At 40.6% G+C, this 16,391-nt stretch overlaps 1 protein-coding gene across 9 annotated transcripts in view; it reads left to right on the forward strand.

Moving 5' to 3' along the window:
• Positions 1-16,391, forward strand: part of ZNF410 (zinc finger protein 410) — a 40,165-nt gene that overhangs the window by 16,205 nt on the left and 7,569 nt on the right. For 6 of the 9 annotated variants that reach the window (XM_043516141.1, XM_038404394.2, XM_038404392.2 and 3 more), the window contains 7 exons: positions 649-808; positions 2,095-2,276; positions 5,459-5,548; positions 12,313-12,438; positions 13,153-13,290; positions 13,851-13,986; positions 15,536-16,307. In XM_043516141.1, coding sequence (XP_043372076.1) covers positions 649-808; positions 2,095-2,276; positions 5,459-5,548; positions 12,313-12,438; positions 13,153-13,290; positions 13,851-13,978 — 824 coding nt within the window. In that variant the 3' untranslated portion in view covers positions 13,979-13,986; positions 15,536-16,307. Of the gene's footprint in view, positions 1-648; positions 809-2,094; positions 2,277-5,458; positions 5,549-12,312; positions 12,439-12,937; positions 13,120-13,152; positions 13,291-13,850; positions 13,987-15,535; positions 16,308-16,391 lie in introns of those variants that run through there. The other 3 variants (XM_038404396.2, XM_043516142.1, XM_043516144.1) reach the window with 3 other exon arrangements.

Genomic DNA, 16,391 nt, shown 5'->3' on the forward strand with positions numbered 1-16,391 from the left:
TATACAGTTTTTCGTCTTCAAATTACCTTTTAATCCTCATAATGTCCATTTTTCATATTGCCTGCTTTATTTTATGTGCCTTTCTAGTGGTTTAACTAGGTTTGGTATTCAGTTTTCTGAGGGATACCTTTTTGATCTGTTAATTGTATTGTGGTCACTTAATGGCTCAACTATAATTATATTTTGAAATAATTAAGTCCTCTTCTGTGCTCTAGAATTAGTTGTTCCAAGAAGTCATCATTTAAGGTGTTGAGAAATTGCTTATCCTGACTGAATCCAGAGGTGACATTTGACCATTTAATATTTGGATAGTTGAAGTAACCTAATAATTACTATTTAATTGATATTTGTGGCCTCTGATCTCTCAGCATTACACATTCCCTATCATTAATCTGATCTGGAGGCAGCTGATATGATATGCTACCTTGCTGGGAATAGTTTATAGGCCTGGGAAGATAGGTAGATATGGATGTGGTCCCTGCAATGGGCTGGGTAGCAATATCTAGTTTGTAGGACTAGGTAAATACATGATAACCAGGAACACATCTGTGTTTATAGGCCTGGATTATACTAGGGGTTATCCTGTCTCTTTCATACAGTAATCCATCTCCTCTGTGGACTTTGACAGTTCTTTCTGTTCTGTTCTAGGTGAAAGTGTTCATCTTTGCTCAGGAGATGGGCAGCTGAAAGATTCCAGTCCCATCCCTCACCTGTCCCGCGTAGAGAAGAAGCTGAAGTGCACAGTTGAGGGCTGTGATCGGACATTTGTGTGGCCAGCCCACTTCAAATATCATTTAAAAACTCACAGGTGAGTAGAGCAGAGATCTCTGCTATTGTGACCAAGCAAGACCTTACAGAAATTCCCGATCTTTGTACAAAACATCATTATTAATTCCCATTGTATAAAATCTTTCTTTGAAGCTGAAGGGCAAAGGGAAACTCAAAATTGAGTAAACCCCAGATTTAGCTGCTGAATGGTCTCCCTAACAAGGGTTTATGGTCAGTGCCCCTCTTGCACACACTCAGCCTGGCTGGGAGGGTATCCGGTGTAGAAAAATGTTTATTTTGAAAATGCCCTGTTATCCTCCATGAAATCCACTGTGGCTTAGGAAAAGCTGACCTCTTTTTACAGAAAAGCTCCTAGTTCATAGAAAACATTGTTATTAATGTAAACTTGAAAATTAAAAAAAAAGTGTTGCTGAATAGGCTGGAACTAGCCCAAGTGTTTCTAGAAAAATATTGAATCGCTTGTTTTTAGTGGAAGGGGACGCACAAAGAAAATGAGATTGGGCTGCAGTATGTATTTAAATCCAAAGTCAGGAAAACAGGATTGTTGAATTTTGAGCCTCCTCACCTTGGCACTGTCTTTCTTATATTCACACCTATCCCAAAAAAGAAAAAGACTCGAGTTCATATTAACTTAACAAAATAGAGAAATTGAAAGGAATGGTAACTGATCTCTAAATTTGGCTCTCCCCTCAGAAACTAGAACAGTGTGAATGTATGTGTTAGATTCATCTCTATGCCACATACATTGAAAAAAGTAAGCCAGATTTAGGCTCTTCCTGCTGGTTGTTAATGATATTTTAAAGTGGAGCTATCTAAAATATCCTGTGTGACAGACAGTGTTAATTCAGCTTCCCCATCTCATGTACACGTAGCACTCCTATCCCAATCCCAGCTATAGTAAGGGTGTTGCTACATCGGACACTGGTATATGGGGGAATGTTATCACATATGTGCATTATGTTGCCTTGCAAGGTCATCTGTCCCAAACAAAGTTGAGGTTGCAAAAAAACCTGTGATATAAGCCAAAGAGGCTTGGACTTATTTTCTGTTTTCTTTTTCCAATAGATTTTACAACTTCTGACCATGTGGTAGAAACTCCTTAATGAGTAATCTAGTTAAATACAGATTTAAACCACTTACCTGGTTAGGTCACTTAATTTCCTTGTACCTCCATTCATTTCAGTTGAAAAATGAGTAAAAGGTAGAAACCTTACTTAAAAATCAGATGTTGCAGCAGAGTTGAATGTTCCTGAGAAAATACATTATTTCATAACCCGTTGCTGCAGTTCTTTTGTTGCCTCTCAGGAATGATCGTTCTTTCACCTGCCCAGCAGAAGGTTGTGGGAAAAGCTTCTATGTCCTGCAAAGGCTGAAGGTGCACATGCGAACTCACAATGGTGAGAAACCATTTGTCTGCACTGAGGTGGGCTGTGGGAAGCAGTTCACAACAGCTGGGAATCTGAAGAACCACCTGCGGATTCACACTGGTGCGTTTAAATCCCAGATCATCTTCATTAAGGAAACACTTCCTAAGAAATGGTCCAGGGAGAGTAGTATCCATATGTACCTTCACTGGTGTCCTCATCTTCCAACTTACAATCATTTATCAATGTGATTAACCAGCTATTTACTCGTGAGGTACCTTACGTAATTCCTCTCTTCTTGGCGTTTACACCCTTCAGATGCTGTATACTTTTATCATGTTCCTCTTTTAGTTGTCACTTAGCCAAACTGTGTACATTTCTGTTTTCCCTCATACATCAGTCCCAGGACCTTTTTAAATTCTCAGAAGACTGTGGTTCCCAGGTGGATGATAACTGAAAATTGGCATTTTAAGGGTTTTTGGAGAAGTCATTTTAAATTCTTATGAGTAAAGAGGCAAAGTAAGTTGAGATACTTGTCCAGATACTGACCTAGCCCCATGTCCTTGCTGCTGTTGAATTTAGATGTACTGTCCTGGACTAGTGACTGATTCAAGTGGTGGCATATATTTTCTTTGGTATAAATTAAATGAGGCCTAAACATGAACTAGTTGATAGAATCTAGATTAACTTGAATTTAGCTCCTTAATTACCTGTGCTACTTGTAAAATAAAAGATAAATATGTTGAGAAATGTTCACAGAGGCAATGTTTAGAGAGGAGAGCATCAAATACTATAGCTGAAAGGTCTAATAGGAAGAATCAATGATAATGCTTCACACAGCATTCTGATAATGTAAAGTGCTCCACTAATGCTAATCAAGGTGTACTGCTGTATGCTTGGCCCTCTGCATCCAGCTGGACCTGAATTCTATGACAATTACATTTAAAATAAAAATAAGGTTTCTAATAAATATAAAAATGAATAATTCAATCGTACTGTAGCCCCTGTTTGTTGTAGTATACATTAAATTTATTTTTAGGTGTCCACACATTTTCAGTTCTTAATATGTTTCAGATTTTTACATTGACAGTCCAGATATGCATCATAGAAATTGGGGGACTAGCTGAAGATCTTGGCAGCTAGGTAGTGGGTATTTGGGGCTTTATATTCCTAGAAAAGTGTGAGGGGGCAGTTTGTAATTGAGATAAGCACATTATCTGGTTGTGTCTGTTAAATGTTCAATAGTTTAATAGTCCCCAACATTGACATTTAAACTGAAATCTTTAGGTTTCAGGGTTAACAATCGACTGAAATGTATGGGGCAGTCTGTGTGTCTGAGAATATTGTTTGAGACAGGAGACTCAGGAAGAGAACACTACATCAGTTCTTACTCGGTTAACGTTTTAAAATTATTTTTACAACTACAAAGGCTGAAAACAACTTTATTAAAATGAAAGCTCAGATTTTGAGTGTAGTTCCACAAACGCTTCTGCAGCACAGAATATATGTGCTCCACTCTCATGTTTTATTTATATCGCGCCAGTGTGCTATGTGCTTTGTGGATGTCTCTGAAGACAAGATCCTTGCTTTGAAGAGTTTACTGTCTAACTAGAGAACATACAATTGAAGGATGGGAGCTGGGATGTAATGGAAAGTGATGTACCAGAATAGTGAAGTTTTGCATATGTAGTGATAGTGTGTTTGTGGTTGTCTTTGGACTCAGTTTTCTACTTTGTTAATCTTTCTCTGCAGGAAGGGCTAAGGTTTGTTGGCCCTGGTGTTGTGTATACTGTGGCTTCAGAACCCAGCAGAAAGTAGCGTATCTAAACTAAAAAATGTCTCAGACCAGTTGTTCCCAAATCGTGGCTAGCAATAAGTAGCAAATATTTGCTTTGGTGTAAATTAAATGAGATTTAAGGAAGTTGGGGGAACCATCCTCGTGTACCAAACGTGAAGACAGTTCCAAGTTGTGGTGTTCAAACAAACCCACCATCTATTTCTATAGATGGAACTATATGCTGAGCCACTGATTGGGTGTCATCCGTACTAATTTTTCTTCCTAATATTTATATCTTGAGCAAGATTGTGGAAGTTACATAAATGGTTGATGAGAATCTTATGCACGCTGTCACTACCACAGTACCAGTCAGAACACTACCACAGTACCAGTCAGAATCCCTTTCATTCAGATATATCAAATACCCCAATAGCTATTAAGCCAAGCAATAAATTGCATGGAAGAAGAGTTAGAAAGAAGTCATCACATTAAATACATGAGCGCTCTTTTCACTGATTTACAAAATTACTGGATGAAGGGTATGTGATAGATATAATATACGTGGATTTTTCTATATCATCTAACACAATGTCTCATTAGTCTTATGTGAAGTATTTCAAATTGCCTTGGCAGTGACTGACGCATAGCATGAAATCTGTCTGTAGGGCTGTGATTAAGGGGTAATAATAAGCAGCAGTGTACTGAATTGTGAGCAGCTCTCTAATGGATGCTGCAGGCATCTTTTTGCCCTAATTTTATGCAACATCCTCGTTAGTGACCTTAAAGAGGGTTAAGAACAGGTTAATGAAATTCATAGATGATTATAAATTAGAAGATGAGAACACCAATGAGGTTGGAGAAATACAAAGGGATCTATAAAGATTAGACCTATGAGAAGGAAATATCAATGAGATTCTGCCTAAGAATATGAAAACAAATACATCTGGGGAATAATAAGACCAAACACAGATATTCTGTGGGAGGCAGAAAACTAGGAAGCAGTATTGACTGAAAGAGATCTAAGGGATGATAGTAATCAGAAAATACATATATGAATTTGAAATATGGTATGGCAACAAATCAAGCCCATGTGATTTTTAGCTGCATAGAGATGAGCATGACATCTCAGAGCAGCCAGGGTTGTAGTCAGTTTCTACGTAGTTCTTATGGAACCGCACCTGGAATATTGTGTTACTTTCTGGCACCTAATACTGGAAAGATGTTTTAAGAAACAGATGGACCAGCTGAGCCCTGATTGGCTTCTTTTTGTGAGTCATGGGCTGGAAATGCTGTGGAAGAGTCACATTCAGCCTGGAGGAGGAGGAGTTTCAGCATAAACTCTTGACAGCCAATGAAGAAGTTGCATTAAACAAATTCATAAGGAATCTGCCTTCTTGGTGAACTTTGGTAGCTGTAATGTAGGGCCAAGGGGGAGGAATGAATGTGGATCAGGGATGTTACAAGAGGTTGGAAGATAAAATGATGTACAGGTGTTAATGCCTAAGAACTTGTGTTTCTTGCAATATAGGAGAAAAGCCCTTCCTGTGTGAGGCACAAGGATGTGGTCGTTCATTTGCTGAATACTCCAGCCTTCGGAAACACCTGGTTGTCCACTCAGGTAGGGTAGATGAGGCCTATATGCTAAATGTCTCTGTTGCAGTATTTTGGTCTAGTTTTCAGTAGAAAATCCCCTATTTTCTGTGGAACTGTTCTTCGTGGTGTTTTTTTTTTTAGTACTTCCTTCATGGACAACATGTCCTGTACCTGGTATCTGCCCTGTCCTGGATCTTGTGATTTCCACCCTCTGCCAGTCTCTGTCTTTATAGGATCATAGAACCGTAGGCCTGGAAGGGACCTTGAAAGGTCATATAGTTCAGTCCTGTGTACTAAGGCAGGACTACGTATACTTAGACCATCCCTGATAGGTGTTTGTCTAATCTGTTCTTAAAAACCTCCAATGACAGGATTCCACGACCTCCCTTAGAAACCTATTCCAGTATTTAACTACCCTTATGATTAGAAAGTATTTCTAATATCTAACTTAAATCTCCCTTGCAGCAGATTAAGCTGATTACCGTATATACTTGATCATAAGACGGTTCGTTTATAAGCCGACCCCCCCCCCCAAGATGGATAAGTAAAAAGAGAAAATTTTTATGACCCATTCATAAGCCGACCCTATAATTCAGAGGTCGGCAAACTTTGGCTCCTGGGCAATCAGGATAAGCTGCTGGTGGACCGAGATGGTTTATTAACCTTGAGCCTCCGCAGGCACGGAGGTAAACCAAAGTAAACAAAGTGTCCCGGCATGCCAGCTGCTTACCCTGACGGGCTGGGACATCAACTGGTGGGGAAATTTTTTGGGGGGAGAAGCTGGGGGTCAGGGGAGTAACCCCTGTGACCACCCCCCACATGACCCTACCCATAGCCCCGGACCCCCACACTCTTCCCTTCCCATCCCTTCCCACCTTATCTGGTGAGGGCCGGGTGGGGCAGAGCAGCTGCAGCCTGTTCCTGTGGGCCGGGGCCAGAGCTGCAGCTGCTTTGGAGGCTGGGGGGGAGCGCAGCGTGGCCAGAAGCAGTGAGACTCTAGCTCTGCCTCTTCCCTTCTGGCACTGCTGGCTGTGCTGCCTCTCCTTGCTCCCTCTGTTGCGGGGAAGGGCTGTGTCCCACCTCTCCCCTCTCTATACCCATTCATAAGACGACCCCCTTCTCTGATGCTTCCCTTTTTTACTAAAAAAATTAGGCTTATGCACAAGTATATACGGTACTTCTTGCCCTTTAAGTGGACATGGAGAACAGTTGATCGGAGTCTTTTTTTATAACGGTCCTGCACATATTTGAAGACTATCAGGTCCTCTGTTTTCTTTTCTCTAGATTAAACCTATCCAGTTTTTTTTTTTAACCTCTCATAGGTAAGGTTTTCTAAGCCTTTTATTGTTTTCGTTGCTCTCCTCTGCACTCTCTCTCATTTGTCTATATCTTTCTTAGAATGTGGTGTCTAAAACTGGACAAAGTACTCCAGCTGAGGCCTTATCGGTAGGACAACAGCCTCCCATATCTCACATATGACATTCCTGTTAATATACCCCAGAATATTAGCCTCTTTTGCAGCTGCATCACATTGTTGGCTCATATGCAATTTGTGATCCACTATAACCCTCAGATCCTTTTCACCAGTACTATCACCTAGCCAATTATTCCCCATTTTGTAGTTGTGCATTTGATTTTTTTCCTTCCTGGTATTTTGTCTTTATTAAATGTTATCTTGTTGATTTCAGACATAAGAACATAAAAATGGCCATACTGGGTCAGACCAGCGATCAATCTAACCCGTCTTCTGATGGTGGCCAGTGCCTCTGTCCTGTTCTCCAGTTTCAGTGTTGTTTTGAATTTTAATCCCCTCCTCCAAAGTGCTTGCAGCCGCTCCCAGCTTGGTGTCATCTTGGTGGGGGGCATGGCTGGGCTCGGGGCGGGGAGAGTGTGCTTGTATCTGTGCCAGGTGGGCTTCACGGCTGGTCGTGTGGGGGTTCCGGTGTATTGGCTGGAGGGTGGAGAGCTGTGGATGGGCTCTGGGAGGAGAAGGGGCTTAGGGGTATCTGGCCCCCCAGTTGGGCTCTGGGCTGGGAAGGGGGCAGAGAAACAGGAACTCGGTTGTCATAGGGGTTTCTTTAACTCTCTACTCCTGGGGGAATTTTTGTGTTTGCCTGTATTGTTACAGACATACTTGCTGACAGGTATGTTGAAATAAATTAACAAAATAATTGAAACTGGTGTGATCATGTAGTGTTATTTGACACATTTTGCAGAACTTTAAAATACTGTGTGCAGATTTTTTTTTTTTTTTTTTGGTGCAGAATGCCCCCAGGAGTAAAAGATTGACTAGTTCTGCTTCCTCTCCATGTGCTGGGCCAGTAACCCTGTCAAAGATGGAAATTAGATTGGTTTGGCATGATTTGTTCCTGACAAACCCACATTGACTGCTACTTATCACCCTATTATTCTCTAGATATTTGCAAACTGACTGTTTAATAATTTGTTCCAGTATCTTTCCAGGTATTGAAGTTAGATTGACTGGTCTATAATTCTCTGGGTTCTCTTTGTTCCCCTTTTTTAAAGAAAGTATTATGTTTGCCCTTCTCCAGTCCTCTGGCACCTCATCTGTCCTCCATGAATTCTTGAAGATAATCACTAATGGTTCTGAGATTGCTTCAGCTTGTTCCTTAAGTACCCTAGGGTGAACTTCATCTGGCCCTGCTGACTTGAATACATCTGACTTTTATATAAATATTCTTTAACTTGTTCTTATCTTATTCTTAATATTTTGTGTTTTTTCCATCTTGTTAATATTAATTGTGTTAAGCATCTGGTTACAATTAACCTTTTTTGATAAGACTGAAGCAAAATAGACATTAAACACCTCAGCCTTCTTGGTGTCCTCTGTTATTTGCTCTCCTTCCCCACTAAGTAGTGGACCTACACTTTCCTTCATCTTTCTCTCTCTTGTTCCTAATGTATTTATACAACCTCTTTTTATTGTCTTTTATGTCCCTTGCTAGGTGCAACTCAGTCTGTGCTTTAGCCTTTCTGACTTTGTCCCTGCATGCTTGTGCTATTCTGATACTCATTGTGACGCTGACAGCCCAGCAGGTCAGAGCCATAGGCCAATTCACTTCTGTGTGAATATCAAAGAAATGTTAAGTAATCTAGAATACATAAATCAATTCGCTTATGTGTCAATAGATATTGTTCTAACCTGTCTATTCTGTTGATTGCTATCATATTACATTATGTCAGGTTTCAGAGTAGCAGCCGTGTTCGTCTGTATTTGCAAAAAGAAAAGGAGTACTTGTGGCACCTTAGAGACTAACACATTTATCTGAGCATAAGCTTTCGTGAGCTACAGCTCACTTCATCGGTACTCCTTTTCTTTTTGCGAATACAGACTAACACGGCTGCTACTCTGAAACCTTAGAGACTAACAAATTTATTTGAGCATAAGCTTTCGTGAGCTACAGCTCACTTCATCATGGTCATATTTTAATCATATAACATCACAGGAGTAACCTAATGTGATGTGATATTTGGCATAATGACCAGTATCACAAAGTCCAGTTGTCTGGATGGTAATATAGGCTGGAGAACCTAAGGGGGCTATCCGTGACTCCATGGTAAGACTAATGTAGTGATCCAGGAGTTCACGTTTGTTACTGGCGTAGTGAAATCTAATTATAGAACATACCACCACTTTGAGGTGTCTTCCCTGTTTTCTGACAGTCTGATCGGAGAATAGCACTCACAGTTGTGAACCATTCCAGGCAGCATTCAGAGTAGCAGCCGTGTTAGTCTGTATTCACAGCAGAACCACTAACCCAGGAACCTATCCTTGCAACAAAGCCCGTTGCCAACTCTGTCCACATATCTATTCAGGGGACACCATCATAGGGCCTAATCACATCAGCCACACTATCAGAGGCTCCAGAGTAGTAGCCGTGTTAGACTGTATTCGCAAAAAGAAAAGGAGTACTTGTGGCACCTTAGAGACTAACAAATTTATCAGAGGCTCGTTCACCTGCGCATCTACCAATGTGATGTATACCATCATGTGCCAACAGTGCCCCTCTGCCATGTACCTTGGTCAAACTGGACAGTCTCTACGTAAAAGAATGAATGGACACAAATCAGATGTCAAGAATTATAACATTCAAAAGCCAGTTGGAGAACACTTCGATCTCTCTGGTCACTCGATTACAGACCTAAGAGTGGCTATCCTTCAACAAAAAAGCTTCATAAACAGACTCCAACGAGAGTCTGCTGAATTGGAATTAATTTGCAAACTGGATACAATTAATTTAGGCTTGAATAGAGACTGGGAATGGATGAGTCATTACACAAAGTAAAACTATTTCCGCATGTTATTTCTCCCCCCCACCCCGCCCCCCACTGTTCCTCAGATATTCTTGACAGGTTTCAGAGTAGCAGCCGTGTTAGTCTGTATTTGCAAAAAGAAAAGCAGTACTTGTGGCACCTTAGAGACTAACAAATTTATTAGAGCATAAGCTTTCGTGAGCTACAGCTCACTTCATCCAGTGAAGTGAGCTGTAGCTCACGAAAGCTTATGCTCTAATAAATTTGTTAGTCTCTAAGGTGCCACAAGTACTGCTTTTCTTTTTTCAGATATTCTTGTTAACTGCTGGAAATAGCCTACCTTGCTTGTCACCATGAAAGGTTTTCCTCCTTCCCCCCCTGCTGCTGGTGATGGCTTATCTTAAGTGATCACTCTCCTTACAGTGTGTATGATAAAACCCATTGTTTCATGTTCTCTGTGTGTGTGTATATCAATCTCCCCTCTGTATTTTCCACCAAATGCATCCAATGAAGTGAGCTGTAGCTCACGAAAGCTTATGCTCTAATAAATTTGTTAGTCTCTAAGGTGCCACAAGTACTCCTTTTCTTTATTCCAGGCAGCGTGACACTCATCTTTAGCAATTTTTTCCTTTTTGATTTTCAGGCCATTAAAGAGCTTGTTTAACGTGCAGCCATGTTTCTGTATTCTAATTCTTCACACCAGGATAGTCTGCTGTTGTGCCTTGAATATAGATAGTCTCTTTGATAAACTGCCAGCTCTCCTGAACTTGTTTTTCTCTTAAATTTTCTTCCTATGGAACTTATCTACCAGTTCTCTGAATTTGTTAAAGTCTCCTTTTTGAAGTTCATTATCTATATTCAGCTGCTCTCACTCCTTTCTTTCCTTAGAATAATTACATCTATCATTTTGTGATTACTTTCCCCCAAATTGTCTTCAGATTTGCAACTAATTCGTTCCTGTTAGAATCAAAATCTAAAATGACCGTCCCCCTTGTTACTTCCTCCCCATTTTGAAACAAAAAGTTGTTGCCAACATATTCCAAGAACTTATTGGACATTTTGTGTTTTGCTGTATTACTTTTCCAACAGATATCTGTTAAAGTTAAAATCCCCCATTATTACAGGTCTTATGTTTATATTACAGGTATTTCTGTTATTCTAGAATTGCCTCATTCATCTCTCCTTCCCAGTGTGGTGTTCTGTAGTAGACCCCTGTCTACTTTTTTTTTTTCTTCCTTATTCCCCATTTTATCTTTACCAAGAGATTTCAGCTGGTCTGCCTCTCACCTCCTTCTGAACCTGAGAACAAGTGTATACATTCTTCATATACAGTGCAACACTTCCTCCTCTTTTTCCCAGCCTGCCCTTCCTGAACAACTTATTCTTCTCTATACCAATTTTCCAGTCATGATATTTATCCCACCAAGTCTCTGTGATGCCTATTAGGCCACAAGTACACAAACTAGATTATGACTTATCTCCTGCATCTCCTTTCTAGTTTATTCCATTTCTAAATTCAAAGGTACAAATATTGCACTGATTTATATAAAATATTTGTTATTGAGCCAGTTAGCTACAACATAGTTAAGTTTTAACTAGCTTTCTACTATAAGATAGAGTTTAACCTTTGTCCCCCATAATCATCAAAATCACTCCATCTGAGCTCTCTCTCGTGTGGTGGTTGGAGGAGTGTGTGTGTGTGTGTGTGTGTGTGTGTGTGTGTGTTGGTTTTTAATCTCATGGTAATTGGACAAAGAGGGAGACAGGAGTTTGAAATAGTAGAGGTATTTTAAATTTTGTAAAAATGTCTCCATTCTCTTTTGAACATCAAATGTGGTCAGCAAACTCCAAATGTGGTTTGTTCTGGTGTCCTCAAAGAGGCTGTGGGGTGCGGCAGGGAGGGGCATTTTTTTTTTATAGTTTCTTTGGGAATAAGTTTAACTCCACCCCTTTTCCTTGAACAGCATCTCTACTGACCTTCCATTTGTGGGCCATGAACACCATTTTCCGGTGAAAACTCTACATGCTGGCCTTTAAACAGTGAACCTACATACTAACTAGAGGCTGGACACCAGACCCTGCCTCGTCCTCATGGTGTGGGCCAGAGATGGCAACATCTTTCAGACTGCACAAGACTGTGCCCTCATCTACTACCCCTTTTTTGGTCAGAGTACATTTTAGGTACAAACTAGAGATCAAATGTTTCCACATCTCTCCTGAGCACATAGCCAGATGCTGCAAATAACTTACATATCCTCACAAAACAGGTTTGAGAACCTGATAGTCCTCCTCAAGACTCGATTCTTTCAGCACTTTGCAATATTGATCTCTGAAGTGCTTCCCTTCTGATAGAATTGCTTCTCTCTAGAAAACAGGAATTGATTTTAACCTGAATTTCAGTGCCAATGATGTTATCCTTTTGACTACATGTTCCCATTTATTGATTGGGTCTTTACTCCCAAATTCAGAAGTATCAACTTGTTCTGTTTTTTTTTTTTTTTTTTTTCTTTTCAGGAGTGAAGCCCCATCAGTGCCATATCTGTGGGAAGACATTTTCCCAGAGTGGTAGCCGGAATGTGCATATGAGAAAGCACCACTCCAGAATTGGAGCTGCTGGAAGCAGAGAGCGAGAGCAACCGGGTAAGGAATATGTAGGAGGGAAAGGCATCCTCCCTGGCATGGGCGTGTGAGGAGCGTACTCCGACACATAGGTGAACAAGCACGTATATGGGGGGGGAGGAGGAGGAGGAGGTGGTGGTTGTGGTGGTGGTGAGAGTGTGTTCTTACAGGAAGTGATAGGAGAGGACAGGCCAGTGGGGGCAGGCAGGTTGTCCCTCCCTAAGGAGGTTAGGGAAGGATGAAGAAGGGAATTCTTGTCTGGATGAGAGGAAGCCCTTCTTAGGAAAGGTGAAGGGAAAGGAGTAGGTGAGAAAGGTCGAGGGTAAAGGATAGGAGGGCATCTCTGTGTGACAGCCAAGGGGCAGGTGGGCCCTTGCTTTGAAAAATCTTGAATCTGATCTCTTTTGAAGTGAAGCTTATGCCCTTCATACATACCTCTCCTCTGTTTTAGGGGCAGAACCTATTCTTCCTATATAAGTAATTCACCTAATATATCCAGCTCTGCCTGTTTGTATTGCTGGTGTTCTAAGGGCTTAACATTTTAGAACTCTGGGAGTTCCCACCGGTGGTGTGCTGGAAGCACAGACCCAAGAGTGGGAATTCATGGAAGTGGGTATCTTTGGAAAATAGACATTTTCGCTGGGTCTGTGTGAGACAGAGAAGTCCCTTCCTCTGACGGTGGTGGGCCGCAAAGGCAGAGTCTAGATAGTTCACAGTACGTTGTTTTTGTAACAGAGTCGCTGGTGGGCAGCAGTTTGCTGGAAGAAGCAGCTGTGCATAGTAAGAATCTGATCTCCATGAACTCGCAACCTCGTCTTGGCGTGGAGTCTCTGCACCTGCCAGATACTGAGTCTATTATTGGAGTAGAGGAGGGTGAGACCAGCTGCTCTTTTTTCCGCCCCCTTATATGTGGTGACTGAAGTAGGGTCATTCCTCCAGTCTCACTATGATGCAGAGCGATGATTGAGTGTTGCTTTTACTGTAAACATCGTAGGATGAGTAGATGGAGAATGAATTATAAAGCTGGAGATGGAAAAGAGATGAATTCTTTAGCCCATGTCCTGGGAAGGCATTGCAATACTGTTCCTGCAGCTCATTCTCCTAAAACCTAAGATGTTTTAAATGTTTCAAGCAACAGGCCTTTCATCCTTTACCTTGAGAGACTATGCTAATACATGTCATTATTAGGGCTGACTCTTAATAGCCTAAATAAATGTACTAAATATAATTAAATTATACCTGCTATGTTCTCTTCATCCTCCTAACTTAGTCATTTTGTTGAAGGCCACAATCAAGTTTGTTTAGTGTGTCACATGAAGAGCTCAGAGTGCTTTGATGTACTTAAATTAATAATCTCCAATTAAATAGGTCTATTTGCAAATTGCAATCTAAATGTGTGGTGCCACTGTATGTAAATGTGTTGTGATTCACAGAGGTTCTTGCTGAAGCAACACCAGGAGCCCTCCAATCAGCACCTGATGTGGTTTTGCCACAATCTCATCACCTGGTCACCATGTCAACAGGGAGACACTCCTATGGGGTGTCTGCTTTACTACAGTAAATTTACAGGTCAGTTGAGCAGGCCTTTATTCCTTCTTTAAAGTTTAAAAAAAAATCTAATGTTGCTGCTAAATTTCAGAGTAAAAATGAAAAGTCTGTATTTTCACATTGCTGTTTCTAAGGTATTTATAGACCAAAAGACAGACATCTTCCTGGCCTTAGAACACAGCTCATTTTATTAGGATGATCAGAGATGGTTTTTAAGTCACTTATTTTGTTGTTTTTACTGTCACAGCATAACTTGAGTTCATGGTTACAATGCCAAGATGTGGGTAAATTCATAGTACGCTATATAATATTTAAAACTCAGCTGTTTTTATTTTAGCAATACCATTTTCTCCCTTCTCTCCCCTTCCCACCTCCCCCTTTGTAAGGAGTAGTTTAAAACTAAAGGGAGGATCTATGTTTGAAGTCTCTTTAAATGGCATCAACGGTTCTTCTTTGAATTGAATCAAATTTAGTTGGTCGTTCTCAGTTCTTAAATTGTTTAAAAGTCCAATCCTGTTTGTCTTTAGGACAAGCCAAAACATACACACAGGCAAGAGAATAAAAATAGCAAAAGAGGGTGTGTGTCTGACTTGCAGTTCATTTGCTGGAAGATCACAAGCACAGTACAGGACCCAACTGGAAATCCCAGGGCCTTGGCAAAATTTTACTAAGACAGGCTGCTCAGGAATCACATTTAGCTTCCCAACCAGATCTCACCAAAATACTGCAACATTAAATCTATTCTGGTTGGTTAAACTGAACTATTACTATATAGACGGCAAAAAGAGAAAGATATAAAATAGATGGGAGGAAACGTCCATGCCAGATGGAGATAGCTGGAACCTTAGCAGTTGCTCAGGACATAGCCATGGGGATAATGATGTCGTCTGGGTGGAATATCTTTGATTCAGTCAAATGATCCTATGTTGTTAAGTGTTCCCCAGAACTGCCTAAAAGGAGTAGCAATCTTGTCCAATCAAAACAAGCTTTTGATTTTTCACATAGACACTTCCATCCCTTTTAAGATTTTTTTTTTATTTTGATGGGAGGTTGCTGTAACAAGTCTGAAAACTGACTGACGACTCTTTTATCAATAATTTCATTCAGTTCAAGTAAGCTCACTTTGTGCCACTTTTTTTACTCCAATCTGGGCTTTTTTTCAGTTGCAATTTTACTTAATAGGTTTATAGATTGTCTGATTCTCCTGCCATTCTTTCTCCTCCCTCTCTTCCTTCCAGACACTTTAAAATTTTAATTCAGAGTGGGGTTCAACATAAGTTTTCAGATGGCTGCCTAGGAAAATGAGTTTTCTGAAAACTGGGAGGCAGGTGCTGGTGACCTGGTCCCGGAAGCAGGGATGCTTGCTTTGGCTGCATGTTGTGGCAAGCTTTTTAGAACAGGTTGGGTGTTTGTGGGTAGCAGGACAGTTATGGGTGATTTGAAAGAATGTTGTAAACAAGCTCTATGTGCAGTATACTGATTGTTCTGTATGCAGATAAATGTTAATCTGAACTATGTGTGTGTTGACTTTACAGTTACTATATCACTCGTTTTTTCTTCCTTTTGTAAGAGAAGACACAGGATGTAAAGTTAAAGAACAGACTTCTGTGTGCAGATTTCTTAAAGGAGAGTTGCAGGACCTGAATCCAGAGTACATGCTGTGCAGGCAGTTTACTTTTCATGACTTGCTGCAACAAAAACTAAACTGCAGTCCAGAATGGGATATGAGATGTAGAACATGAGAGTTCCTAGTTACTGAAGCAGATTCCTGAAGCTAAATTCAGGAGCCACTAATCATGTTGGACTGACAAGTGGGACTTTCTAAACCTGCCATTGGGAGGGATGCGGCACTTCCACCACTGCAACATCAAACCACTTTCACCTGAAGCTGAAGTTTGTTCACAAGCTCCAGCACTTACAAGGCATTAGTATTGCTTAAGCAACTAATAGGGGCTTTTCTTAGAGGAGAATATTTAGGGTGTTGTGGATTCTAAACCAGAGCATTGCAGTCCCATTCTTCCTTCTGAATTTTGAAAGTTTATTTCCAGGCTGACCCTAACTAGAATCTGAGGCTCTTCCTTGAGGAGCAGGAGCTTCTCCACCACTCTTCCTTGCTTTATGAAAATATGTTCCCTAGAGTTCCACCTTGCCCCAGAGTCTGAGGCCAGACACAAGTTAGAGGATTACCTCAGAGCCAGCTCTGCTGCTTGCTTTGCCCCATATTTCTTCATTTCTAAAATGTTTATTAGTATGTTTAGTTTTTTTATTTAAAAATCAGAGGTAGAAGATTATGTGTTTACTGTATTGTAAATAAACAGCCTGTTTCGCTCTTTGGCTTCTGATTTCGTTTGGCAGAAAGTGTTGTTGTTTAAATTCTGTAAATGTAATAATTTGTATATCTTTCTCCCAAAGTGTGGCATAGAGAA

Source organism: Dermochelys coriacea, chromosome 6 (genome assembly GCF_009764565.3).
Source record: "Dermochelys coriacea isolate rDerCor1 chromosome 6, rDerCor1.pri.v4, whole genome shotgun sequence".
NCBI lineage: Eukaryota > Metazoa > Chordata > Testudines > Dermochelyidae > Dermochelys > Dermochelys coriacea.